Genomic DNA, 24,873 nt, shown 5'->3' with positions numbered 1-24,873 from the left:
TGACCACACACACAGGAAGCAAACATAAACCAATAGAAACCAAATTTTCTGAAGGAGAACAAAGCCAATCAGAAAGCTGAGTAAACCTCTGAGCTCACACAAAAATGGCGTCTCTTCTTGGAACATCTTCCTCTGCAATCTGGGCTGCGCCTTCGCTCTCTTCTTCTTCAACACCTTCGTCCTCCCCCATTTGCTTCAGACCAGGTAAACCAAAAATCTCTCGAAACATTAAAGTCTTAAACCTTGCCGTTTTCACAATTATATCCCGGTGAATCGAAGAGTTGAATTCTTGTTTACAGGGAAAATTTGTGGAAGTAAGTTAAATGCAGGAATCCAAATAAGGCCTAAAAAGAACAGGTCTCGTTACCATGTCTCGGTTATGAATGTAGCCACTGAAATCAACTCTACTGAACAAGTATGTATGCATTTTTTTTTGATGACGTTTTCACATAAAGTTTCAGACTTTTCTTGATTTATAAAGTTAGGAACGTATATATGATTTTTGTTGATGTAATGGTGGTTTTTGGGTTTTAGGTAGAGAAGAAATTTGATTCAAAGAAGAGTGCAAGGCCGGTTTATCCATTTGCAGCTATTGTAGGGCAAGATGAGATGAAGCTTTGTCTTCTTTTGAATGTGATTGATCCAAAGATTGGTGGTGTGATGATTATGGGAGATAGAGGAACTGGCAAATCTACAACTGTTAGATCATTAGTTGATCTGTTGCCTGAGATTAAGGTAGTTGCTGGTGACCCTTATAACTCTGATCCGATTGATCCTGAGTTCATGGGAGTTGAGGTAAGGGAAAGAGTCGAAAGAGGAGAGCAAGTTACAGTTGTTGCAACTAAGATTAATATGGTTGATCTTCCATTGGGTGCAACAGAAGATAGAGTTTGTGGAACTATTGATATCGAAAAGGCTTTGACAGAAGGTGTTAAAGCTTTTGAGCCTGGTTTGTTGGCTAAGGCCAATAGAGGGATTCTCTATGTTGATGAAGTCAATCTCTTGGATGATCATTTGGTTGATGTTCTTTTGGATTCAGCTGCTTCTGGTTGGAACACCGTTGAGAGAGAAGGTATTTCGATTTCTCACCCGGCTAGGTTTATCTTGATTGGTTCAGGAAATCCTGAAGAAGGAGAGCTTAGGCCACAGCTTCTTGATCGGTTTGGCATGCATGCGCAAGTAGGGACTGTTAGAGATGCTGATTTACGTGTCAAGATTGTTGAAGAGAGAGCTCGTTTCGATAGCAACCCAAAGGACTTCCGTGAAACTTACAAAACCGAGCAGGACAAGCTTCAAGACCAGATTTCAACTGCTAGAGCAAATCTTGCCTCGGTTCAGATTGATCGGGAGTTAAAGGTGAAGATCTCTAGGGTGTGTTCGGAGCTCAATGTCGACGGGTTGAGAGGAGACATTGTGACTAACAGAGCAGCAAAAGCACTTGCAGCTCTCAAAGGAAAAGATCGAGTTACTCCAGATGATGTTGCTACCGTTATCCCTAACTGCTTAAGGCACCGTCTGAGGAAAGATCCACTGGAATCTATCGATTCGGGAGTTCTAGTTTCCGAGAAGTTCGCCGAGATTTTCAGCTGAATAGGAGATTCGATTCTGTGATCATATTTTTCTTAATTGTTCCTACTCTGTAAACGGTGAGAAGAACCAAAACTATAAACAGGCAAAATCTGATTGAATATAGAGTCTATGCTTTATCCATTAAGTTGAATTGTTCAAATCATATACTCAGTAGAACTCTGTTTTCTTTTGTTTTGCATCTGCAAACGTTTCTTGCACTGAATAATAAAGCTATAAAACTATCAAGAAACGGTGTCAGGATCAAACTGTTATTATGTCTTGAATTGTTGGTGGTATGCCTTGTTAACTAGAAGGACATAGCGTTTTGCCGGTTCTGGTAAAAGTGTGGAGCAACTTCAGTCAGCCAAGAAGGATTGATAGTTACGACATTCCGCATATATTGACGCTCTGTTGAGACAATGGATTGGTAAACCACCCATTTCGGATTCACCCTGAAGATTGTATTATAAATATACCAAAATAAGCTTTCACATTCAAACGAAAGATCTTCAAACGTTGTGATGTTATTGAGGTTTGTTGCTAAAATCATAGCAACAAGTACTACTAACCTGAATAATACGGATGACGGGTGAATATAAACTTCTTCAGAGCCTCTAATGGTCTTAAATACCCCATTGCTATGTGGCTAAAACATCACAACAAAAGAAACAAAATTTTGATGATTTAAAAAAACCGAAAAAATGTGTAGAAACAGAAACTTGAAACGGGTTACTTACTTCTAAGCGGCATGCATTAGCGAAAAACCCTGCAGTCACAGCTTTTCTCACAGCCTGAAATAAAGTAACAGTAAAAACCTGCAACCTTTTTTATTGTTTTCAGTTGAAGCAAGGTGGTAAGATTTCCTACCTCCATGTCTCCGTCACATGATTTCAGGGTGATGCCTAATCTCCGAGCAATCCGTTTGAGCTGATCCCTGATTTCAACCACTTTTTTCTGCGAAAGGAAACAAAAACATATCAAAATTGGAGAACCGAAAATAAGGACTAAATACCAACTCGGTTATTATACACACCATGGATTGGTAGTTGAGGAAGTTCTTGGCACACCACTGTGAAGACTTTTTCGACTCAAGAAACCCTTTGTATACATTCAGGAATGTGACATGGTCACCCTGAATAGACAAGAACAATGATGATCACTGTCAAAAAAATAAAAATTGAGATATAGTTTGCTCATAGTTATGTGGCAATATATACCTCTGCAGCTGCAAATCTCAGTTTGGCTTCATCCTGTTCTTTCTGTACTCCCCTAGCAATGACCCAAACGGACTGCATATAAACAATATTAAGATTGCATCCATTTAGTTTCAAATCCCATAGATCAAATGGGAAACAAAACATTAGAGCTGCAATATGGTTCTTAGGCATTATAGAAAAGAAACTTTTAGCAGAGGAAAAGGGTGAAGAGCCTTTACTTGGATAGAGAGAACTGCAGCGATTGTAATGATCTCATCTGAACAACCAAGCTCACTTGAAGCTAAAATCATTTTTGATATCATTGGGTCCTAGCAAGACAAAACTGAGACGTAAACATGCAGCAGAGAATGCAAATGAAATTTATAAGCAACTCAAGGTTAAGAAGAAAAAGTACCAGTGGAAGTTCTGCAACTTGGAATCCTGTTGGCGATGTGAGTTTTGCATCATCATCAAGGATCTGAAGTGAATAGAGTACTTCAAGTGCCCGGATCATTGCTTGTGGGGATGGAGGTGAAGGCCAATCAAAACCCAATATATTATCTATGCCCAAAGCCTTTAGCTGAAAAAATAAATCAACAGAGCTTGAACATTTTAGGAGAAGAACTTCTTCTCATCTGGTTTTATACATGCTGGAAAAGGTGAAAAGCTTGAAAAAAAAAACTATCTATACGTTTGTGTAACACATCCCAAATTGTGAGTTCTTAAGAAAAGCTATATGACAAGAGCTGAGTAAGTATTGTACCTGTATTACGGTAGAGACAAGATTCGACCTCTGCATTTCCGGTATGCCTTCTCCAGGCATTTGGTTGAGAAAATAATCTTCAGTGTAAAGCCTAGTTACCATTGAAAAACATATATTAGGAAGAAGACTAATGAGCACTAAACCATTAAATAAGGCACAATTCTATCACTTTTATAAACGGAAAGAGAGTTACCTGTAACATTTCCCAGGTCGGACTCGCCCAGCCCTACCAGACCTTTGTCTAGCAGATGCTTTGGATATTGGTGCCACCACAAGACTTTCGATATCTGAAATCTGTGAGGGTAATAAATGTTAAGATGTATCAGTAATGTCCAATATATTACAAAGGACGGAACTAAAAGATATAAACAAAAGAAATGGAGATGGACTTACTGGGTTATAGAACTTTTGCTTCGAGAAACCACTATCAATCACATAGACAACACCCTGAAAAATTAAAGGAAACAGTTTATTGTCAATGATGTTTCAGCAATATATGTATGAGAAAAAAAAACTTGCAACGAAAAGACAATAATGAGGAAACCTTGCCTCCAGAGTCAATGATGTTTCTGCAATATTTGTTGAGAGTATCACTTTTCTCTTTCCTCTGGGAGTTGGAGTAAAGATCAATTCCTAATATAAGGAAATGAGAACACAACATCTCCTCGTTTCAGTTTTTCAAATACTCTCAAAAAGTATGGTATAGCTTATCTAGAGCCTTCCAACAAGAACCAACCTGATCTGATCGAGAAAGTCCTGAATATAGTGGCAGAGGTAGCAGTCCTGAAATAAATGTGATTTAGATTATAGTGCTGAAAAACTGAATGCAAATGCTAAAGTTGATTGACACGATCTTATTTATGTGTAACATATACATTTATCATACCTGAAGAATTCTTTTGATTGCTATGAGCTTCTTCTGCAAGAAGTTTAATTGCAGTTTCAATATCTTCTTGACCAGTAAGAAATACAAGAACATCCCCAGGTGGCTCCTGAACATAAGAAGATACAATTTTAAGATAACTGCCCAAGGAAATAATATACTACAAGACTTTAACACATTGGATAGTTATAAGCACCAAATCAAAGTACCCGCTCATTTATCAATAATATCGTTGAAACAACTGATCGGATATAATCTGAGACAGGCTCCTCAACATAGTGAATTTTCACACTGAAGCCTCTGCCCTATGAATATTTCACCAACAAAACAAGAATCAGAAACTATCACATGAAATAAGAGTTACGAAAAAAATAGTCTTGAGCAAGATAAGAGTAACAATATACCTCGACAGATAAGATTGCAGGTTCCAACTTTGGTCCCTGGGCACTACCTTCTGGCGCATGGCGTTTTTTACTATTTGTTTTTCATAGTGTATAAGAATATATATTGTATTAGTGATTCTAAGAGACCGAGACTTCCAGGGCATAGAACTATAACCACTGAGTAAGATGAGAACCTGGAATTGAAGAAATTGAACATGGCTTTTGCTTCGATTGTGGCGGACGATATAATCAGGCGTAGCTCAGGACGGCGACGTTGTATCTGATATTAACAATTTATAGGAATTGAGAAAAGCAAACTGTAAACCAAAGAGTTCAAAAAAGATCTGAATGAAGTCTATGTCTTAATGGTATACCTTTTTTAAGAGACCCAGTAAAATGTCAGTTGAAATAGATCTCTCATGAGCTTCATCTATCATAATAACACTACAAAATGACATATGAGAAGAATAGGTTTATCAGCACCATTTACTAACCCAAATTATAAATTGAACGGGATTAAGCAGTGCAACAGAAATCATTACCTATACTTTGACAAGAGAGGATCTTCCATCATCTCTCGGATTAAAACCCCATCTGTGAGAAATTTCACACTAGTCACACCCTGTTCTAACCAAGCAAAAGATCTTTGTAAGCATCATCAGAATAATCCATACAATTAAGGAAAAGCAGAAGAATGTGAAGGGAAGAGTCTCACGGAAGTTGTTTGATCTTCAAATCGAATTGTGTAGCCAACTTCATTCCCAAGATTTACTCCCATCTCTTCAGCCACTCTCGCAGAAACCGCCTAAGCAAATTACAAAACAAAGAGTATATGTGATCAAGCAGGAATTACCAAACTTGAGCTGAAACATCACTTTTTAAACTTAAGCTGTAAGGTTTGGTGGAGGAGGAGAAAAAAAAACCTGGACAGCTAAACGTCTTGGCTGTGTGCAAGCAATAACTCGGCCTCCTTCAGCCCATCCAGCTTCTTTCAGGTACTACAAAATATGATAAACAAAGCGGTATCAACACTTGCAGGCAAGAAACAAGAAGATTCTGCTAGTGATTGAATTGAAGATATCTCCAGTTTGTCCAACTTCCTAACCAGCTAGTGAGCTTAAACATTGCAGGAATTTGAGAAACTGAACAAGTTTCATGCCTCTCTAGCTACATTGCACATATGTAAGCAAGTGAGTATTACCATCCCAATTCACTACCTTAACTCCTATCAAAAGTTGCCTATCGGTCTAAGAACCCTGAAATTAGCAAAGGTAGGTGCTTTTCCCTCAAAAAGGTAACCAAGAACAAAGAAGAAAGAAGAAACCTGAGGAATCTGAGTGGTTTTACCACTGCCCGTCTCGCCAACGATGATGGTGGTAGCGTGATTCTCCACCAAATAGAGAATCTCAGTTCTGTACTTGTACACTGGCAATCTCTGTCTTTGCTTCTCTATATTCGCATACCCATAACTACAAATTCCCAACCTTTAAGTTATAATCAACCGTAGAACAAGTAGAATTACTTACCAACAGCAATAAAGAGAGAGAGAACCATACCTAGAAGAAGAAGAAGAAGAGGATGCCAGATTGTTGGACATGAACACAATACCTCCTTCTCCATCATCTTCGAAACGAGGTTTCTCAGTTCCTGGTTTCCAAAACGCCATCTTTTTTTCTCCCAAAGAGCTTTTGGCTTCTTCGGTTGTTTCAGTTGAATATGTCGCCTCTTTCTCTCTTCTATGCCTTTTTCTTTGGATGTTCACGGTCACGCTGTGGCGGTCACCGGCGATTTACAGGTTCGGTTCTAATTTAGGCATTTGGTTTAAATTATTTCGGTTCAATTTTAAAATATTCAATTTGGTTCGGTTTAGTTTCGGTTATATTGTTCATCATCCTTCATCAGAGAGGACTATATCAATTGCAAGAAAATGAATTGTCTTGCTGCTGCTTCTGTGTTTCCTTCTTCCCACACCACTCTACTCCTTAACAAGCTCTCACCTTTACTCCTCTGCCGCGGTCGCCGCCACCAAAGTCAGCGACTTTACCGTCGGAATTATCAGATCAGAGCAATGAGAGCTGTAATCCAGAGAGTCTCATCTTCCTCTGTTACTGTGGATGGTCAAATCGTATCGGAGATTGGCCCTGGTCTCTTGGTTTTAATTGGAATCCATGAATCAGATACAGATGCTGACGCCGATTACATGTAAGCTGCACAAAAATATCACCTTTAGCTTAATTCTTCCATTTAAAGTTTCGTTGACATTTTAACAATCTTTATAGATGTCGAAAAGTTTTAAACATGAGACTGTTCACTAATGAAACCACTGGCAAAGGATGGGACCAAACTGTAAGTTTTGTTTCAATGGATTCGTTTATGAACTTTTTAAAAATAATTTAAACTTGGATGCGGTTTTGTGCAGGTAATGCAGAAGAATTATGGAGTTTTACTTGGTAATAAATCTGTTTATTAGAGAAAGGTTTGGCTTCTGATCAATGTACTGAGATTTGTGTCCTTTGCTTGCTTCTGGTACAGTTAGTCAGTTTACATTATACGGATTCTTGAAAGGTAACAAACCTGATTTTCATGTGGCGATGCCACCTGATAAAGCCAAACCATTTTACGCTTCTTTAGTCGAGAAATTTCAGAAAGCATATAACCCTGATGCTGTCAAAGGTACTAGCACCCACTCTCATTGATCTTTCTTGTTCAAAAAACTTGACCATACAGTATTTCTTCAGTCTTTCTGAATTTGTCAACTCTTTTCTTTATAAAACAGATGGTGTGTTTGGAGCTATGATGCAGGTAAGAGATTAATCCTTCCTATTGGTCAAATTGAAAGGTTTAAAACTAGTTCTCTTCTTATAACATTACTTTAATAATATTGAAAGGTCAATCTTGTAAACGACGGTCCAGTCACGATGCAGCTCGAATCACCTCAATCCTCCAAGTAAGCAAAGATGTTTTGCATAAACTTTATCAGGCACTGATTTTGTTACTTAAGCAAGTCTTAATGTGTTGCAGGAATGAGACAAAGGCATCAACATAATCATAAAATTACTAATCTTGTATCAGTGAAACTATAGAGATACCATTCAGTGAAACTCAGAATCATATGTATTGATGTGAAACATTCATAATTCATTGGACTGTAACTGTTAATTCCTACATTACGTGTGACTTGTTTGCTTTTAATCCAATGCAAGCCTCTAGATTTGCTAAAATCTTGGTTCCTAGATGCCTAATGCTTTAAGCTTTTGCCTTGAGTATCATTCCAGCAGTAAACAACACTTCTTTCCCAAAAGATAGAATCTCGATTTTCCTGTAACAACCATGAAAGCTTTTGAATGGACAAAGGAAAGCTATAAATTGTAAATGAATTGAGGGTAAAAGAAACTGCTGCTTACTTATCTACTTGCTTAAGACTAGTAAATGCAGAGATGATACTATTGCATATCTCTGTTATAGAGTCTCCGTCATTTGGGTTAGAGAATGTGAGCCGAGCCTGATGATAATTAATCAAATTAGGGCAAGGAAGCAAAGAAAAAAAAACACAGAATGTGGAAGGAGAAACAAAGATATCATTCATTATTACCAGAAAGGCATGTCCGATGAGGATCTGAACAGTGTCAGCTCCTATCTTTTTAGTAATGTTCTTCGAATTTGTGCCACTTGAAAAGGTCTTTAAGATCCCATTTAGTGTTTGTGGACCCTCTGCTTGAGGAATGTTTGATCTTCGGGTACGAACAGAAGGCTGCAACCAAAGGTAAATTTCCTCAAGAGAGAACAATCAAAGAATTAAACTATACGAACAACATTTGTTGGAGAAGATGAACAAAGGGAAATCAGAGAATTATCAACAAACCTTAGGAATGTATTTGGTGAAGTATTGGAGAACAATCTCTAGCTTCCATATAGGATCGTCGAAAACCTGCTTGAAAAATGTGCACTCAAGAACCACAGAGAAGAATTCAGACAACACAAAGAGTTTCAAAAGGTGGTTTTGTCTCTTACCTGAAGAAAATTTGACAGCAAGTATCCATCATAAGTCAGCTCGTCGAGAATGATCTCCATTGCAGGGGTCCTGCACCAAAATGGATCACAAACATGGCGAAACACACAATTCAAAAGAGAGGCCGAGATTTGAATACCTTACGCCATCTCCTCTAGAGGTAATCCCTTCTAAGTCAGCTTTCTGCTTTGATGCATCAAGGTCCATGATCTAAACAAGGAACATATATGTGAGAGAAGAGAACTTCAAATCTAGTAACTTTAATACTCCGGTCATACATAACCTACAACTTACCATTACTAGAAGTTCCTTCATAGCAGAAAGTGTGCCCTTGTGCAATTCTACCAAACTGATAGACTTCTCATCAGCATTAATGGGTGCACACATTGTTGATAGATAATCTTTCATTAGAAGTTTGAACTTCACTTGTCTTGAAGCCTACAAATGGAACCACAACACTAAGTCACGGATAAAGTAAAGGGGATACACTAGTTCTGAGCCATTGATTATGGGATGTACCAGAAGTAGATTCAGTGAGGATTCCTTTAAAAGACTCCAGTTGTTGGTTTCTGGAGCACAAAAAGGACACAAAGCTTCAAAAATTGTCCCCAGATTACACAAGAAAAAAGACAAATCTTGAAACTATGAAGACACCATACATACGTACGTACCTTTATACACTTGAATTCGTGGTGTAAAATCCAACTTAAGAACATGAACAAGATACTTGAACAGGAACATATTTCCCAGGATCTACAGAATTCCAAATAAAAGGAGCAAGAGGTGTTAAATTTAAGCTTATCTGCAACAGAGCAAAGCAAAGCAGGTTAAGTAGAAACAAGTAAACCAACCTTGAATTCCGATTCCTCAGACTCATTAACTCCTTTGTTCATGTTTTGAATCAGCTGTTGAAAAACTGAAATCACAAAAGCAATAAGTCATAAAAAAACAAGAACCAAAAAAAAGCTAACTCAATAGAAGAGACAGCGTCCTTACATAAGCTTTTCACTGATAATTCCTTACCATCAGAATCAACATCAGACCCGAAATTAAACGGTGACCAAGCCTGCCATACAAAACCATTAACAAACAAATGCAATCAACCATACCTACCATAACTAAGAATGAACAACAGATCAAAACTTTTGTAACAAGTGTACCTCGTCAACGATTTCCAAGTGATCAGGTGAATCAGATACATAAACCCAAGGAAACCGCTGAAAACAAAAACAAAATCATAAGCAAAACAATGAAAACTTACACAAATTGTGGAGACAACAAAAAAAAGAAACTACAGAACATCAAAGAACCTGATGTAATTGTGTCAAAAGCTGGAAACTTGCTGTTATAAGTTCCAATGTTCTTCCAAATCTCAATATCCTAAACATCGCTTGGTACATTTTGCTTCAAATTTAACAAATACCCAAATCAAAATCATGAGCCTTTTGAGGCAAAAACTTCATATTTCTTATATAACAATTTCTTAAAAACAGAGTAAATTACTTGGTTGGAGGAATTCCAATTTCGGGTACAAGTGAAGCAGCACGAACAGCTTCCAGATACTGCAAACCTAGGGTTTCATTCAACGGATCAATATAGTACAACAAACAAAGGGTAAAAGCGGAAACGTAGACGGAAATTGATAAAAATTGAGAAAACGTACGATCTTCGTTAGCGTCGCGACTGTCTTTAGCGCCGGTGGAATCAAGCATGGCCAAGGTGTTTGCTTCCAAGCCACCGCCGTAGCTACTCATCACTCTGCTTGTATTATTGTTACCCTTCGTCTCTTTCGACATCTTCTCTTCCACAATTCCCTAATTTNAATAAAAAATAGGATGGTCAAAATAAAAAAAAAAAAAAAAAAAAAAAAAAAAAAAGGATTTTGAAATCGAATCCCTAAAGTAGAACGGAGAGAGATTTACCAGAAGAACCCTAATAGTCAAAAGAAGCAATTTTCCCGCCATAAGAGATATTGTTCCCAAACAAAATTTGATTAATTCCACGGAACCGGGTTTATCAGGTGATAACCGGGTATATTTTTGGGGAATTAATTAACTAAATAATGACGACTTAAATAGAAACGTCTATCTATCGTTCAAATTATTTCACAATTTTTTTTTTTTTTTTTGATAATAGTTATTTAAGAATTTTTAGTCCAACATCAACGTATAAAAACACGCCACGTCGTGTTGCTAATGCGTTGCTCAAAATCCTTCCTAAACAAATGTTTCTCTTTTTAATTGACCGAATATTGAGTTTTTTATTTTGTTTTTAGACCCAATAACAAGAGCAACCGTGAGAAAATGAGATGCTCTTAAGAGAATGAGATGCTCTTAGGCATCTGCATTGGCAGAACAGTTTGGGTGTGCTTAGAGCATCATTAATGGGTTACTCAGGAAGAGAATTACTTAAAAAATAATATATAATAATAAGAGAGAAGAAAAAAAAAAAGAATCAGTGCTTCAGCTACTTGCTGAAGAATCGTTACTTTTAACAAATAGCCACATGTCGTATTTCTAATGGTGGACATTAATAAAAAAATAAAAAATATATATATGATTAAAATAATAATTTTTTTTAAAGCAACGATGTCATTGTCACTGTAGTGATGATGGTCTTAGCCTTTTTTAAATTGAAAATATAGGAAATAGTGGACTTAGAACATGTTGTTGGGTCTTGATGTAGAACTGTTTTGGCTCAGTTCTTGCCTAACGTGGCATCCCGTGAATGGATACAATTTTTTGCAAAGGAGAATATATGGAATAAATTTGGACATTAAACTATGTATTAATTAAATAAATTGTTTGTGTGTTTTAATTAAGTAATATGTTTGTTTGTTTTTATTTATTTATATCTTTAATGTTTTTTTTTGTTTCATAAAAATTGGTATTGTATTTTGAATTTCAGTATAAGTTTTTTAAGTTTGCAATTTAACTATTATTTTTTAAAGTTTTTAAAATTGTAATATGTTTTAGATTATTATATTATTAAATCTTATGATCTTAAACATGTTCTCCCAATAACCAACTCCTTAAAAAAAAAATCTAAACTAATGATCTTACATTATTTTCATAATATTTTTACTCTAAGAACACCCAGATCAGTTATCCCAATGCAGATGCCCTTAAGAGAATGAGATGCTCTTAGGGCATCTCCAGTGGACGTACTATATGAGATGTTTTTATTAAAAAGATAATAAAATGAAGAGAGAGAAGACAAAAAGAGGAGAAGCGTTTGTCTGTTGAGTAACGGAAGAAACGGTCCTGAGATAAAAAGTGACAGGTGTCGCTAATTTATTGATGAATTTATTGGAAAAAATAAATTTAATAAAAATCTTTTTTTTAGCAATCATCAACATTTCTTGCCGCTGGAGATGACCTTACTGACTCAGGAGTTCAATGTTGTTAGTACACCTTTATGGTTCTCGAATATTCTCAAATCTCAAGTCTCGGCTTTTACATTACCGAACCATAATGTATTTCATGTATGTGGTTGCTTTGAGTACTTTTCCAAATAAGATTCTTGATCCCATAGTATCCCTCCAACTCCTACAATGGATAGTCCATTGAGCTATTTGTGTCGCATTAAGATCAAATTGTGTTGAGATTTTTTTTTTTTGGTGAGAAAAGGGAGGTAAACCTCCCTTAATTTATTAAAAAGAAATGAAGCTACACTCGGATTTGCCGTGGAAACACAACTCCATGGTCATCCTCCAAACAAATAGAGTTCACACAATCTGGAACCGACTCTAACAAAAGAAAACTCAGCGGTAATGAAAACGCATAGTTCACCAATCCATCAGCAAGACGATTGGTCTCTCTATACACATGTGAAATATGGACTATCCAGTACCTTGCAAAAAAGCCATGGCACAAACGTACCAGGAAAGATAACGAATGAGCATCACTAACCCCTGCCTGTAAAAAACCGACCACCATCTCCGAGTCCATCTCGATCTCCAACCTCCTCACTCCACGATCCCATGCAACTAACAACCTATAATACACCTCCCATAGTTCAGCTAAAGGTGCAGAACAGATCCCAATGTTCAATACAAAACCCACAGACCAACAACCATCCTCATCCCTCAACACACCCCCAGCTGTAGCTAACCCGGGATTACCTCTTGAGGCCCCATCAGTGTTCAACTTCACCCAACCCTCAGATGATCTTTTCCAAGAAATCAATCTCTCTTCCAATACCACCTGACCTCGTACTTGGACCTCCATTTGCTTATGGGCCAAAGAAACTTCATTTGTGAGATCCTTTAAATATTTCACCCTGTCTCGACCCTGCCCATTTGCGGCAAAACATTCCCACATCTCCATTTCCATCCCCACCAAGTTGACAGAGCAAAAAGTGTGGACCAAGTACTCTCTCCTATCTTCCCATCGTCCCCAAGGTTCCCATATAACCACTCAAGTAAGGATTTANCTTTTACATTACCGAACCATAATGTATTTCATGTATGTGGTTGCTTTGAGTACTTTTCCAAATAAGATTCTTGATCCCATAGTATCCCTCCAACTCCTACAATGGATAGTCCATTGAGCTATTTGTGTCGCATTAAGATCAAATTGTGTTGAGATTTTTTTTTTTTGGTGAGAAAAGGGAGGTAAACCTCCCTTAATTTATTAAAAAGAAATGAAGCTACACTCGGATTTGCCGTGGAAACACAACTCCATGGTCATCCTCCAAACAAATAGAGTTCACACAATCTGGAACCGACTCTAACAAAAGAAAACTCAGCGGTAATGAAAACGCATAGTTCACCAATCCATCAGCAAGACGATTGGTCTCTCTATACACATGTGAAATATGGACTATCCAGTACCTTGCAAAAAAGCCATGGCACAAACGTACCAGGAAAGATAACGAATGAGCATCACTAACCCCTGCCTGTAAAAAACCGACCACCATCTCCGAGTCCATCTCGATCTCCAACCTCCTCACTCCACGATCCCATGCAACTAACAACCTATAATACACCTCCCATAGTTCAGCTAAAGGTGCAGAACAGATCCCAATGTTCAATACAAAACCCACAGACCAACAACCATCCTCATCCCTCAACACACCCCCAGCTGTAGCTAACCCGGGATTACCTCTTGAGGCCCCATCAGTGTTCAACTTCACCCAACCCTCAGATGATCTTTTCCAAGAAATCAATCTCTCTTCCAATACCACCTGACCTCGTACTTGGACCTCCATTTGCTTATGGGCCAAAGAAACTTCATTTGTGAGATCCTTTAAATATTTCACCCTGTCTCGACCCTGCCCATTTGCGGCAAAACATTCCCACATCTCCATTTCCATCCCCACCAAGTTGACAGAGCAAAAAGTGTGGACCAAGTACTCTCTCCTATCTTCCCATCGTCCCCAAGGTTCCCATATAACCACTCAAGTAAGGATTTAGCAAAGAAATCCCTTCTTGTTCCCGGTGGGATTAACCGACGCCAAACACCCGCCATAGCAGGACAATCCCGTAAGTTGTGCAGAAGAGACTCCTCCCCACCTTTACATACTTGACAGATACTAGAGTCACATAAATGACGCCTTTGTCTCTCCTTGTTGGTCATAAGCACCTGATGCATACCTAACCAAAGGAAGAGGCGAACTCGCTCTAGGACAATGGCCCGCCACACCCTCGAGAATAACTTACTAACATCCTGGCGTGGTACATTATCCCGAGTAAGCAACGAATAAGCTGATGCCACCGTAAACTTCTCATCCTGTGTTTCCCCCCATGACAGTCGGTCTGCAGCTCCAGAGACACTATCTATTACTACTGAACTCAACTGTAGAACCACCTCAGCCGGCACAAAAGGTGAAACTTGCTCCATCAACCAACCTCTGTCATTGCACCATAACTCCCTAGCAGAGACATTTGTTGCTCCTCCCGCCAACTTACAAGTTCGCAGAGACGACAGTGGGGAGCTCACTAACCATTTATCACTCCAGAACCGAACAGTCTTGCCATCCCCTATCACCCAACGAACACCAGGAACACCCACTTCTCAGAACCCAACCACCATACTTCTCCATGTTGAGGACCACAAACTCTTGGCAACCAACCAGGAACCATCATGAGTATCCTTTACCTTGTATTTGCTCCGCAATACCTTTGCCCACAGACTCGACTGATCATGCAGTAATCTCCAACCAACTTTTGCTAAAAGTGCTTTATTCATTAACTGCGCTGACCGTATTCTCAATCCATCCTCAAGTTTTGGTCGACAAACCCGTTTCCAACTTACTAAATCTACTCCCTTTTTCTGGACTGCTCCCCCACAAAAACGATCTTGATGCTTTATCCAGACTGTCTAGAATAGATTTTGGCAGAGAGATAGAACTCATAGCATGAACAGGCATTGACGAGAGAACAACCCTTGTTAAAGTTAATCTCTCTGCAAAACTCAAGCACTGCCTTCTCCAACCCGACAGCCTCGACGAAACCTTCTCCAATATATCACCAAAGGTCTCCTTGTTTATCCTTTTCTGTAAAACTGGCATCCCAAGATACTTCCCCAACTCTCTGGTTGATCTGATTCCACTTTCCTCACTTATCCTCATCTCCATGTCTCGACTCACATTACCCGAAAAGAAAATCTTAGATTTCTCTAGGCTAACTTTCTGGCCAGAAGCAACACAAAACTGCTCAAGAACTCGTTGTATCACTCTAATCTGCGCAACCGATGCTTCAGCGAACAAGATTAGGTCATCTGCGAAACATATATGAGAAAGCTTCGGACCTCCTCGAGATAGAGTTATTGGCTTCCACTCCCCTGCAGTTGTCGATAGTTCTATGAGATGGCACAACCGCTCAAGACAGAGGACAAAGAGGTATAGCGATAAAGGGTCCCCTTGGCGGAGCCCTCTCAATGGTTGAAAAGCTTCTGTCTTCTCTCCATTCCACAACAGGTTCATAGAAGGACCAGTGACACACGCCATGATCCAAGCTACCCACTGATCTGGAAACCTGGCCGCCCGAAGTGTATCCTCGAGAAAGTCCCATCTGATCCTGTCATAAGCTTTTTCCAAATCAAGTTTTAGTAGCATCCATCATTTGCGTCCCTTCTTTCGCCGCATAGAATGCACTGCTTCCTGCACTACAACGATGTTATCAATGCTCAACCGCCCTGGGATAAAACTAGACTAGGTCAGACCAATCAGATTAGGCATTATCTTCTTCAACCTTAGGACCATGATTTTGTGATGATCTTGAATAGCACGTTGCACAGGCTAATAGGACAGAACTGCATAATCGTTTCCGGTTTGCCAACCTTTGGGATCAAAACTACCAGCGCATCATTCATTCCAGACGGAAGCTGTCCTGTTTCAAAGAAGTCAAGAGCAAACTTCCTAACTGAATCTCCAACAATATCCCAACAATGCTGATAGAAGATAGGTTGGTAACCATCTGGGCCAGGTGCTTTGAATTTCCCTATGCTTCTCAGCGCTTCATAAACCACTAAGGCAGCAAAGGGTTTACTCAAGTCTCGCACCTCCTCCTGGTTCAAGCATAGAAAACCCTCACTTGGCAACTGCGGTACTATCTGATCCACATCCTCCATGGAGTATAACCTTTTATAATAAGCAATCATCAATTGTTCAAGCTCCGCAGGATCCTCAATCCAATGGCCATCATTGTTTTTAAGCATCTCAATACGGTTATGCCTTATTCGAATAACTGTAGAAGTGTGAAAGTACGTAGTATTGCGATCCCCCTCAACTATCCACTTCTCCCGTGACTTTTGGAACCAGATTACTTTCTCTTGCGCCAGAACCTCATCAAACTCCTGAAGTAACTCTGCTTCCTTCTGCAGTAACGCATCCGTTTGTGCCAAGACTAACAAATCATGTATCCCTTTGATCTCGCCAATTAATCTTTCCTTGCGTTCCTGGACAAAACCAAACACCGCATTATTCCGGCATTTGAGCTTCTCCTGTAGCCCAAGCAAAACTTGTGGTGTTGGTATCTCACCATTCCAGGAGTTCTCCAACATCTCTTGAAAGCTTTCATGCTGCAACCAGGCTGCCTCGAACTTGAATGGACGCCTCCCTGGATTTCTAGCTACCAACGGGCATAGCTGAAAATACAAGGGAGTATGATCTGAGGCAAGATATAGAAGATGCAAAATGGATGCTTCATGCCATTTCAACCTCGCATGTGCATTACAAAAGACCCAGTCCAATCTTTTGGCAACATAGGTGCTTTCTACCTGTCCTCTTCTCCAAGTGAACTTATTCCCCTTAAAGCCCATATCAATAAGCGAGGACTCATTTACCCACTCACCAAACGCTAAGGGGTCTAATGAAAGCCTTTCATTACCCATGTCCTCTCATCTGACCGGATAATTGTATTGAAATCTCCTCCTACAAACACCGGTTCCTAATCACCTCCTTCAATTTACCCCATAGACCACTCCTTCGTCCAACTGTAGGAGCAGCATACACCACTACCAGATGGATAGGTTCAACCCCCTCTCCAACAACCGCATAGATGAACTGGTCAGAAGTTTCCACAATATGCACCGTCCCAACACTCGATCGCCAAAGCAGCTACAACCCACCACTCTGGCCAGCTGCATCAACCCGAAAGGAGTTATCGAACCCCAACCCTTGACAAATACGTCTTGCTCGATCCCCTCCCGCATGAGTCTCAAACAAAGCCAAGACATCCGTTTGAAATTTCTTTAACATATACCTTATGGATCTTCTGAAATTAGGTTTATTCGCCCCCGGAAGTTCCATAAAAGTAGATTCATCATCTTAATCAAAAAAAGATTGCACCGTCAAACCGCCGGGGCCAACCGTTAAGCCACCACCAGTTCCATCCCTCCATCTTACGGAACTGATTGCTCAATAGACTCTCCCTGTAAAACATATGATCCGTTGCGGGCTGTAATAGGTAATGAACAACCCTCACCATTCTGACCTTCCACGGATGCTAGTTCTGCTTTTCGACCCTACGTCGCGAACAAACCCCCCGGACGGCCAACGCCTTCACGTTCCACTCGCAACGGTTTTCCCGATGCTGATAACTCAATCTCTCCTCGAGATGGGCCATACACAAGACCTCTAGTGGGCCTATTGTTACCCTTAAAACGCGGCCCATTAACCTCTCCAGCCTTATTTTTACCAGCCTGTTTCTCTTTTAAATTTTCCTTCGCGCCACTACTAACTGACGCCGAGCCTTTAAATGCGAACCCCTCTTTCACGCTAAATAACTTCCCAGAATTTGAAGATCGTTCAGCCAGCACATTTTCCTTATTCGAGTCCTTAGATCGAACAACTTCCCTTTCCTGCAACTTAGATATCTCCTCCTCCAAACCCGCAAAACTATTCGAGGTTAAAATATTACCCCTTTCCTTAAACACCGTGATCTCTTTCAGATTTCTTCCCAAAGTTTCGACCGACCTTACCGCCTGGGCAACCACCTTCTCGATTCGTTTACCGGTATTACTCCGCAAATCACGGGATGCCAGATCCTGCTCTAACCTGCCAAAACTGTTCGAAACCAGAATATTCCCAGAGTCACTCGCCCGTTCCGAAACCCGGTTATTTTGGCCCGGATTACAACCAGAACCATCCGTCACAGACACCACCGGCGACTTATGTGCCACTGGTCTCCGTCCCCGTGACGTGACCAAGGTAAAACCCTCATCACCCTGTGATACCGGCGATGAATTCATCGCAGCTGGCCGCCGTGGCCGCCGTGGAGAACTAACAGTCGTCCCTCCATCCTGCACTATACGTGGACAAGAGTGAACTAGATGGCCATATATGCCACAATTATAGCATATATTTGTAAAGCCCTCATAGGAAACATAGTAACGTTCTCCATTAATCATAACAGTGCCCTTTAGAGGCCTTCTTAAATTCACTTCTACACAAACCCTCGCAAATCGATCCTGCTCAAAATTTGACGTTGTCGCATCCACCTTGATCGGAGTCCCCAGTCCCTCAGCAATACTCATAAGGATCGAGTTATGGTAAAAGTTGTACAAGAGATGAGCCAAACGAACCCAAACAGGCGTTGTTACAATCTCATCTCTTAACGGATCAAACTCTGAACACCACCTTTGTACCATAAGATAGCTGCCAAAAGCCTTCCATGGTCCACCAGTCAGCGCCGCCATATATTCCTCTTCTACTTCAAAACGAACCATGAAAAACTGGCGAGGCAGATCCATTACCGACATCCCCCCTACGGTTTCCACATCTCCCTCAACCTCCGACTCAGAACCGAGACAGCTATGTTCCGACCCAGCACCTTCACGATCAAACACCGTTTCCATAACCCATTTATGGTCGTCAGCACTTCCTCCTCGATTGTTATCACTGGTTCCCCATCCTCCCCATCCGGAAAAGTCAGGCACCCCCGTTTTCTAACAAACGCATCATCCATCATCTCCTCCGGAGTCAGCCTTCCACCACCGCTACTGCCCTTCACCTTATTCACCCATGACATAGGTCGATCAGGCGGATCACCCAGAGGTCGATCTCTCTCACCCACGTCTGCCATGGCAGTATTCTGCTCACTCGTATCCGCAACCCTAGGTTCACCGTCGAGAGCCATCTTTTTATCAAATTGTGTTGAGATTTATCACGTACGTGGTTGCTTTGAGTACTTATGTATAATAAATTGATTAGTTTTGATGAAAGTTGTACAGTAACCAAGGGTGTGTACTGTGTAGGCTAGTAGTTTAGCACTTGGAGTTGGTTTTATTGTGCTCCTACTCCATTCCTCCTTGGGAGGTGAGTATTCCCAAAGAAAATAGATTAAATGTTAGCTAGTATCTAGTTTTATATATTTAATTTTAACAGCTAGCTAGCTGTGAGATGACTTGAAACCTATCTTATAAAGTTTCTAACTTAAATACATTGAATAAAGTTCTTAATTAACTTCTTTTTTAATTGTACACTACATATGTTTCAAAGCGTGTGGAATATGTGGATGATTATATCTTACTCTATTTGGAAATTTACACATAAATTATATTTTATTTGCCTCTCATCATTGTGTCAAATCTTTAGACCGTCAAAAATCGTATGATACGAATAAGCACTTGGAGAAAAGGTTGCTAATGACTTAGGTCTTACACTTGATCTGATTTCGTTTCACATTTATATTTTAGGAAGCTCTAGTGTTGCTGGGCATAAACCTACACAATCATACTAAATCAATGATTATCAACAAACTTAACCCATAAACTGAATAAACATTGTTGCCAAGAGAGCTTAATCAATTATTAGAGTTCATCAATCCTTATTTAAAAATCTAGTAATTTAGAAGCTCTGTTTAACTAAATTTATTTCCAAAACAGTTTTGTGCCTCTCGTGGGAACACATCATATATTCTCATGAAGCGTAAAACTCAAGATTACAAAAGTAAACACGAAAATCGTTGACATTAAAAAACAAAGCCGTCTTTTATTTAGTCGTTAAAAAACATCTCTTTTTTAGTTTGTTTATATGCAGCATATATACGTAGTCTTATTCAGAGATCAGAAGATATAAAATTTACTTCTATTTTTAAGTAGTTTGACAAAAGAAATGTTTATAATAATACTAAATACTCTGCATCTAGTCTTTTTCAAGAGTACACAATCTTTATACTTCAAAATCAAGAAACAATATTACAATATTAAGCTATAGATAAACCCTGATTTTGTTGTACGTGTGGCACCTAAAACCCTGAATAAGTTACATGAAACGAGGTGGTCAGAACCTTGGAAAACAAGTTTCACCAACTGTACTTTCCAATTATCCTGCCGCAGATTTGCCATTCAACGTACACACAAAATCCCCAAAAGCAACGATCTCTTTAAAAAGTCCTATATCTCACCAATACATACTCCTCTCTCCAGTATTTCAAAATGGTTTTTGGCAATATTCAAGAACCAGACGGAGAGATCCTAAAGAATGTTTGGGCGAATTACATCAGAAAATCACAACAAACCGATAAAATATCATCAGGTCATGTTCCAGAAGTTTTTACAACTTGGGAAGCGTTGCCTACTATTGATAACATACTGGAAGATTCTAAAGAATGGTTTCCAAGCCTAGATATGTCGATGGAGGCCCAAGAGTGGACAGAGTTTCTCAATGCGGTTACTTCTTTCCCAAACAAAACCATTCATGACCCTTTAACCAACCCTACCATTGATTCATGTTCTTTGTCTTCTCGAGCTTCTTGCAAAACAAGGAAATACAGGGGAGTGCGGAGGCGTCCGTGGGGAAAATTTGCAGCTGAAATCAGGGATTCGACAAGAAACGGTGTTAGGGTTTGGCTCGGAACGTTTCAAACTGCAGAAGAAGCAGCTATGGCTTACGATAAAGCCGCGGTTAGAATAAGAGGGACTCAAAAAGCTAACACAAATTTTCAACTCGAGACGGTTATTAAAGCTATGGAGATGGATTGCTCCCCAAACTACTACCCGATACACAGCTCAAATACATCCCAACCTTTGAGAAGTGGCCACGAAATAGGATGGAGAACAGAAAAAGAAGCGACCATGGCTTATGATAAAGTCGTTGACGATGGGATGGTTGAAAACCATTGTACCCTTGGTGATCCTTCAACTAAGGAGTTTACGGAGACTTGTGGATTGCTTGGGAGTGGAGAAACTTGGTTAGGTTCAAGAAAGAGACCAAGGAGTGACGAAGATTATATGTTTCAAGAAGTTAAAATGAAGAAGATGATTACGGAAGAAGAGACATTATGTGATGTGTTTGGATTGTTTGAGTTTGAGGATTTGGGAAGTGATTATTTGGACACATTATTATCTTTTTTTTGACAGAAAAAAACATGACTGTTGTTAATTTAATTACATAATTATGTCAAAAAAATTTGTTTATTCTTTATCTTCACAAAAAAAAAACTTTATATATAAGAAATATGTAGGGTTTTTTTGTGTGTGTATCAATTCTTTTTTTCTTGTACATATAATTATTAAATATGCTGAAAAATATATAATTATTAAATATTCGTTGAGGATGAAAAAGAAAATTAAATATTTGTTGACAAGAAACTAAATTCTACACATAATAAACACACGAGTTTGCTCAGTTTCTATTTTATTTTTATTTTTAAAAACCTACAATTTATAAATTATGAAAGTTTTATTCTTTAACAAATTTGAAGATCAAGTAGGGATAACAATGGTAAAAATGGAACCTTGAAAACTAATAGAAATGCACAACTGTGTTTTGTTGTTTAATCGGAATCTCCTACTAAAACCCTAAAATACTAATATATCGGCCGAGACTCACTCACTGGCTCCTAAGCTTTTGATTCTGGAATCTAACTCTAAAGAGCTCAATTTTTTTTCCGATGGCTTTAACCAACACCAAAATCCCTTGTCTCGGCGTTACACCAACCACCAGAAGTCTCTTAAACCCATCAAAATCCCTGTGTTTGGCTCCGAGAGTTTCGTTCTCTGTCTCTTCTACTGATTCTCTCAAGCTAATCACTTCAAGAAAGGTAAAGTCTTAATTTTTCTTAATGGGTTTTGCTGAAAAGCTGTGTTTTGGATGTAATCTGATATTGCGATACGAATTGGCGATTAAATGGATATGCTTTAGGTGGTAGCAATGGCAGGGGCTAGTTCCAGAGACTTGGAGATGTCGAATTTAACTGCGTTATCTCCTTTGGATGGACGTTACTGGGGGAAAGTTAATGAATTGGCTTCTTCTATGAGCGAGTTTGGGTTGATCTATTTCCGAGTTCTTGTCGAGGTGAAGACTTATGATATGATTCATTGATTGAGATGATTGTAAGATTTGATTCATTGTTTGAGAAGATTGTACCCGTTTGCCAAAATTTGATCTTTTTGTATGTATATGTTAGATCAAATGGCTTCTCAAGCTTTCAAATATTCCTGAAGTCACTGAAGTTCCAAGCTTTAGCAAAGAGGCTCAGGAGTACTTGCAAGGCATCATTGATGGATTTAGCGTGGATGATGCATTGGAAGTTAAGAAGATTGAGAGAGTAACAAATCACGATGTGAAAGCAGTGGAGTATTTCTTGAAACAAAAGTGTGAATCACATCCGGAGATTGCTAAGGTTTTTGAAACTTTTCTCTCGCTTCTAAGTTCTTTTAAGGTTTGGATGCTTTTGATGCTCTGTAACTAATTTTCTCTGTCTTTTTAATTGATTAGGTTCTTGAGTTTTTCCATTTTGCTTGTACGTCTGAGGACATCAACAATCTTTCCCATGCTTTGATGCTTCGAGAAGCGCTTAGTTCGGTTATACTTCCTACCATGGATGAGCTGATTAAGTCAATCTCTCTGATGGCTAAGAGTTTTGCGTATGTCCCAATGCTTTCACATACTCATGGACAGGTAATGTCGAAAGTGTTACCTTTGCGTTGTTTCAGTATGTCAGTTCTGTCTATCTCTATGTTGAAGCACTGGTCATGATTTTGATTCTGTCTATCTCTTTGGATTTTGATTTATAATGCAGGCAGCTTCTCCTACAACTTTGGGCAAGGAAATGGCGATTTTTGCTGTGAGGTTGAGCGAAGAAAGGAGATATCTTTCAGAAACTAAGATTAAGGGGAAATTTGCGGGTGCTGTTGGGAACTACAACGCCCATATCTCCGCATATTCTAATATCGACTGGCCTCATGTTGCAGAGGAGTTTGTTACTTCTCTCGGATTAACATTCAACCCATACGTGACTCAGGTAATATAGTTTCTCATGCTGGTGGAGTGATTTTGTTCGCATTTATATAGCTCTTCACTGATTGATTGTTCTCTCGTGGCTTTTGCAGATCGAACCCCATGACTATATGGCTAGACTCTTTAATACAATTAGCCAATTCAACAATATTTTAATCGATTTTGACAGAGATATATGGAGCTACATATCTCTAGGGTACTTTAAGCAGGCAAGTATTAACAAATTACTAAAAAAAAAATATGTTGAATCATTTGAATGGGAAAGGGAACATCGTCTCATAGTTTGAAGCTTTGATGCAGATAACTAAAGCGGGTGAAATTGGATCGTCGACAATGCCTCACAAGGTGAATCCTATTGACTTTGAGAACAGTGAAGGAAATCTAGGTATAGCAAATGCACAGCTTGCTTTTCTCAGCATGAAGCTTCCCATTTCAAGAATGCAGGTCTGACCCATTTTTTCCCATATCAAGTGTCTATTGTATAGTTTTGTAACACTAATGGACACTGAAAATTATATTTTACAATCTGCAGCGTGATTTAACCGATTCAACTGTCTTGAGAAACATGGGTGTAGCTTTAGGACACTCCCTTCTCGCTTACAAGAGCGCGATTCAGGGAATCGGGAAGCTTCAGGTATTATTACCGTAGCCTTAAGATTTGTTCCACTTTGTCATGAACTAAGAATGTTCTTGATATAGGTTAATGAAGCTCGGTTAAAAGAACATTTGGATCATACTTGGGAAGTCCTTGCTGAACCGATACAAACTGTAAATTTCTCGACTTTCATAGTCTTTAATATCGATCAAGTTATAGCATGTATTACAATATGACGGAATTATTATGGTATCATAAAATAGGTGATGAGGAGATACGGTGTTCCAGAGCCGTATGAGAAGCTGAAGGAGCTAACAAGAGGAAGAGCTGTTGATGAAGAAAACATTAGAAAGTTTATCAAAGGTTTGGATTTGCCTGAAGAAGCAAAAGACCAACTTTTGGAGCTAACTCCACACAAATATGTTGGTGCTGCTGCTGCATTGGCGCTGGCCGTGGATGAAGCTGTGCACTTGGGACATTGATTAAAAGATCAAATCGGTGATAGATTTTGCTCTTGTATTATGCTATTCTTTTCCAAATCCACTGGAAAACAAGGTCAATTTATAGATTGATGGCTTTATACGTTTTACAGTGTTGAGAAAAATCTTGTACTGTTGTTGTGTTATTTATTATTTCCTCTTTTAGAGTGTTTTTGACCATTACCAATGGAATCAGAGCCTCTCTTTGATCTAAAAATGTCTTAGACTTATTTGTGGTCGATGATTCTCAAACAGGTCATATAATGAAAATAATTACATTTGAGTCAAATAATAAAGAGTTCACAAGT

The 24,873-nt window shown here is 39.1% G+C and overlaps 6 protein-coding genes across 7 annotated transcripts; 4 read left to right on the top strand and 2 right to left on the bottom strand.

The window, feature by feature from the left end:
• The first annotated feature begins 5 nt into the window (after window positions 1–5).
• Window positions 6–1,714, top strand: LOC104773343 (magnesium-chelatase subunit ChlI-1, chloroplastic). Its single transcript, XM_010497926.2, has 3 exons — window positions 6–204; window positions 300–415; window positions 535–1,714. The coding sequence occupies exons 1-3, from the start codon at window positions 105–107 to the stop codon at window positions 1,588–1,590; spliced, it is 1,272 nt and encodes a 423-aa protein (XP_010496228.1). The 5' UTR covers window positions 6–104; the 3' UTR covers window positions 1,591–1,714.
• Window positions 1,684–6,568, bottom strand: LOC104773344 (probable pre-mRNA-splicing factor ATP-dependent RNA helicase DEAH9). The gene is made up of 23 exons (XM_010497928.1): window positions 6,351–6,568; window positions 6,119–6,263; window positions 5,718–5,792; window positions 5,510–5,599; window positions 5,337–5,416; window positions 5,169–5,238; window positions 4,989–5,074; window positions 4,816–4,885; window positions 4,621–4,716; window positions 4,415–4,520; window positions 4,265–4,311; window positions 4,078–4,161; window positions 3,922–3,975; window positions 3,722–3,822; window positions 3,529–3,619; window positions 3,181–3,345; window positions 3,005–3,094; window positions 2,787–2,858; window positions 2,603–2,701; window positions 2,437–2,523; window positions 2,307–2,360; window positions 2,139–2,215; window positions 1,684–2,021 (listed from the first exon to the last, which is right to left on the bottom strand). The coding sequence occupies exons 1-23, from the start codon at window positions 6,458–6,460 to the stop codon at window positions 1,877–1,879; spliced, it is 2,094 nt and encodes a 697-aa protein (XP_010496230.1). The 5' UTR covers window positions 6,461–6,568; the 3' UTR covers window positions 1,684–1,876.
• A 155-nt stretch (window positions 6,569–6,723) lies between these two features.
• LOC104773341 (D-tyrosyl-tRNA(Tyr) deacylase-like) lies at window positions 6,724–7,997 on the top strand. Its single transcript, XM_010497923.2, has 7 exons — window positions 6,724–6,996; window positions 7,074–7,140; window positions 7,214–7,244; window positions 7,327–7,467; window positions 7,571–7,596; window positions 7,683–7,741; window positions 7,816–7,997. Exons 1-7 carry the CDS (start codon window positions 6,863–6,865, stop codon window positions 7,838–7,840), a joined length of 483 nt encoding a protein of 160 aa, XP_010496225.2. The 5' UTR covers window positions 6,724–6,862; the 3' UTR covers window positions 7,841–7,997.
• Window positions 7,886–10,624, bottom strand: LOC104773342. 2 transcript variants are annotated; one of them, XM_010497924.1, is made up of 15 exons: window positions 10,467–10,624; window positions 10,307–10,373; window positions 10,114–10,207; window positions 9,964–10,020; window positions 9,800–9,869; window positions 9,655–9,719; window positions 9,475–9,556; window positions 9,323–9,372; window positions 9,098–9,241; window positions 8,943–9,013; window positions 8,806–8,875; window positions 8,657–8,722; window positions 8,387–8,545; window positions 8,199–8,296; window positions 7,886–8,113 (listed from the first exon to the last, which is right to left on the bottom strand). In XM_010497924.1, exons 1-15 carry the CDS (start codon window positions 10,597–10,599, stop codon window positions 8,041–8,043), a joined length of 1,299 nt encoding a protein of 432 aa, XP_010496226.1. In that variant the 5' UTR covers window positions 10,600–10,624; the 3' UTR covers window positions 7,886–8,040. The 2 variants fall into 2 exon arrangements, with proteins under 2 accessions (XP_010496226.1, XP_010496227.1); XM_010497925.1 differs by having other exon boundaries at window positions 9,827–9,869.
• A 9,954-nt stretch (window positions 10,625–20,578) lies between these two features.
• On the top strand, window positions 20,579–21,606 carry LOC104773361 (ethylene-responsive transcription factor ERF091-like). The gene has a single exon (XM_010497956.1). It carries the CDS (start codon window positions 20,686–20,688, stop codon window positions 21,604–21,606), a length of 921 nt encoding a protein of 306 aa, XP_010496258.1. The 5' UTR covers window positions 20,579–20,685.
• Window positions 21,607–21,979: 373 nt separating this feature from the next.
• On the top strand, window positions 21,980–24,782 carry LOC104773339 (adenylosuccinate lyase-like). Its single transcript, XM_010497922.2, has 10 exons — window positions 21,980–22,292; window positions 22,394–22,546; window positions 22,659–22,874; window positions 22,970–23,152; window positions 23,274–23,495; window positions 23,584–23,700; window positions 23,792–23,935; window positions 24,024–24,125; window positions 24,191–24,259; window positions 24,350–24,782. The coding sequence occupies exons 1-10, from the start codon at window positions 22,143–22,145 to the stop codon at window positions 24,566–24,568; spliced, it is 1,575 nt and encodes a 524-aa protein (XP_010496224.1). The 5' UTR covers window positions 21,980–22,142; the 3' UTR covers window positions 24,569–24,782.
• The last annotated feature ends 91 nt before the right edge of the window (window positions 24,783–24,873 follow it).

The sequence above is a fragment of the Camelina sativa genome, unplaced genomic scaffold (genome assembly GCF_000633955.1).
Source record: "Camelina sativa cultivar DH55 unplaced genomic scaffold, Cs unpScaffold00518, whole genome shotgun sequence".
Classification (NCBI taxonomy): domain Eukaryota; kingdom Viridiplantae; phylum Streptophyta; class Magnoliopsida; order Brassicales; family Brassicaceae; genus Camelina; species Camelina sativa.
Note: the sequence above shows the minus strand (reverse complement) of the source record. Positions and strands in the feature narration are given on the sequence as shown.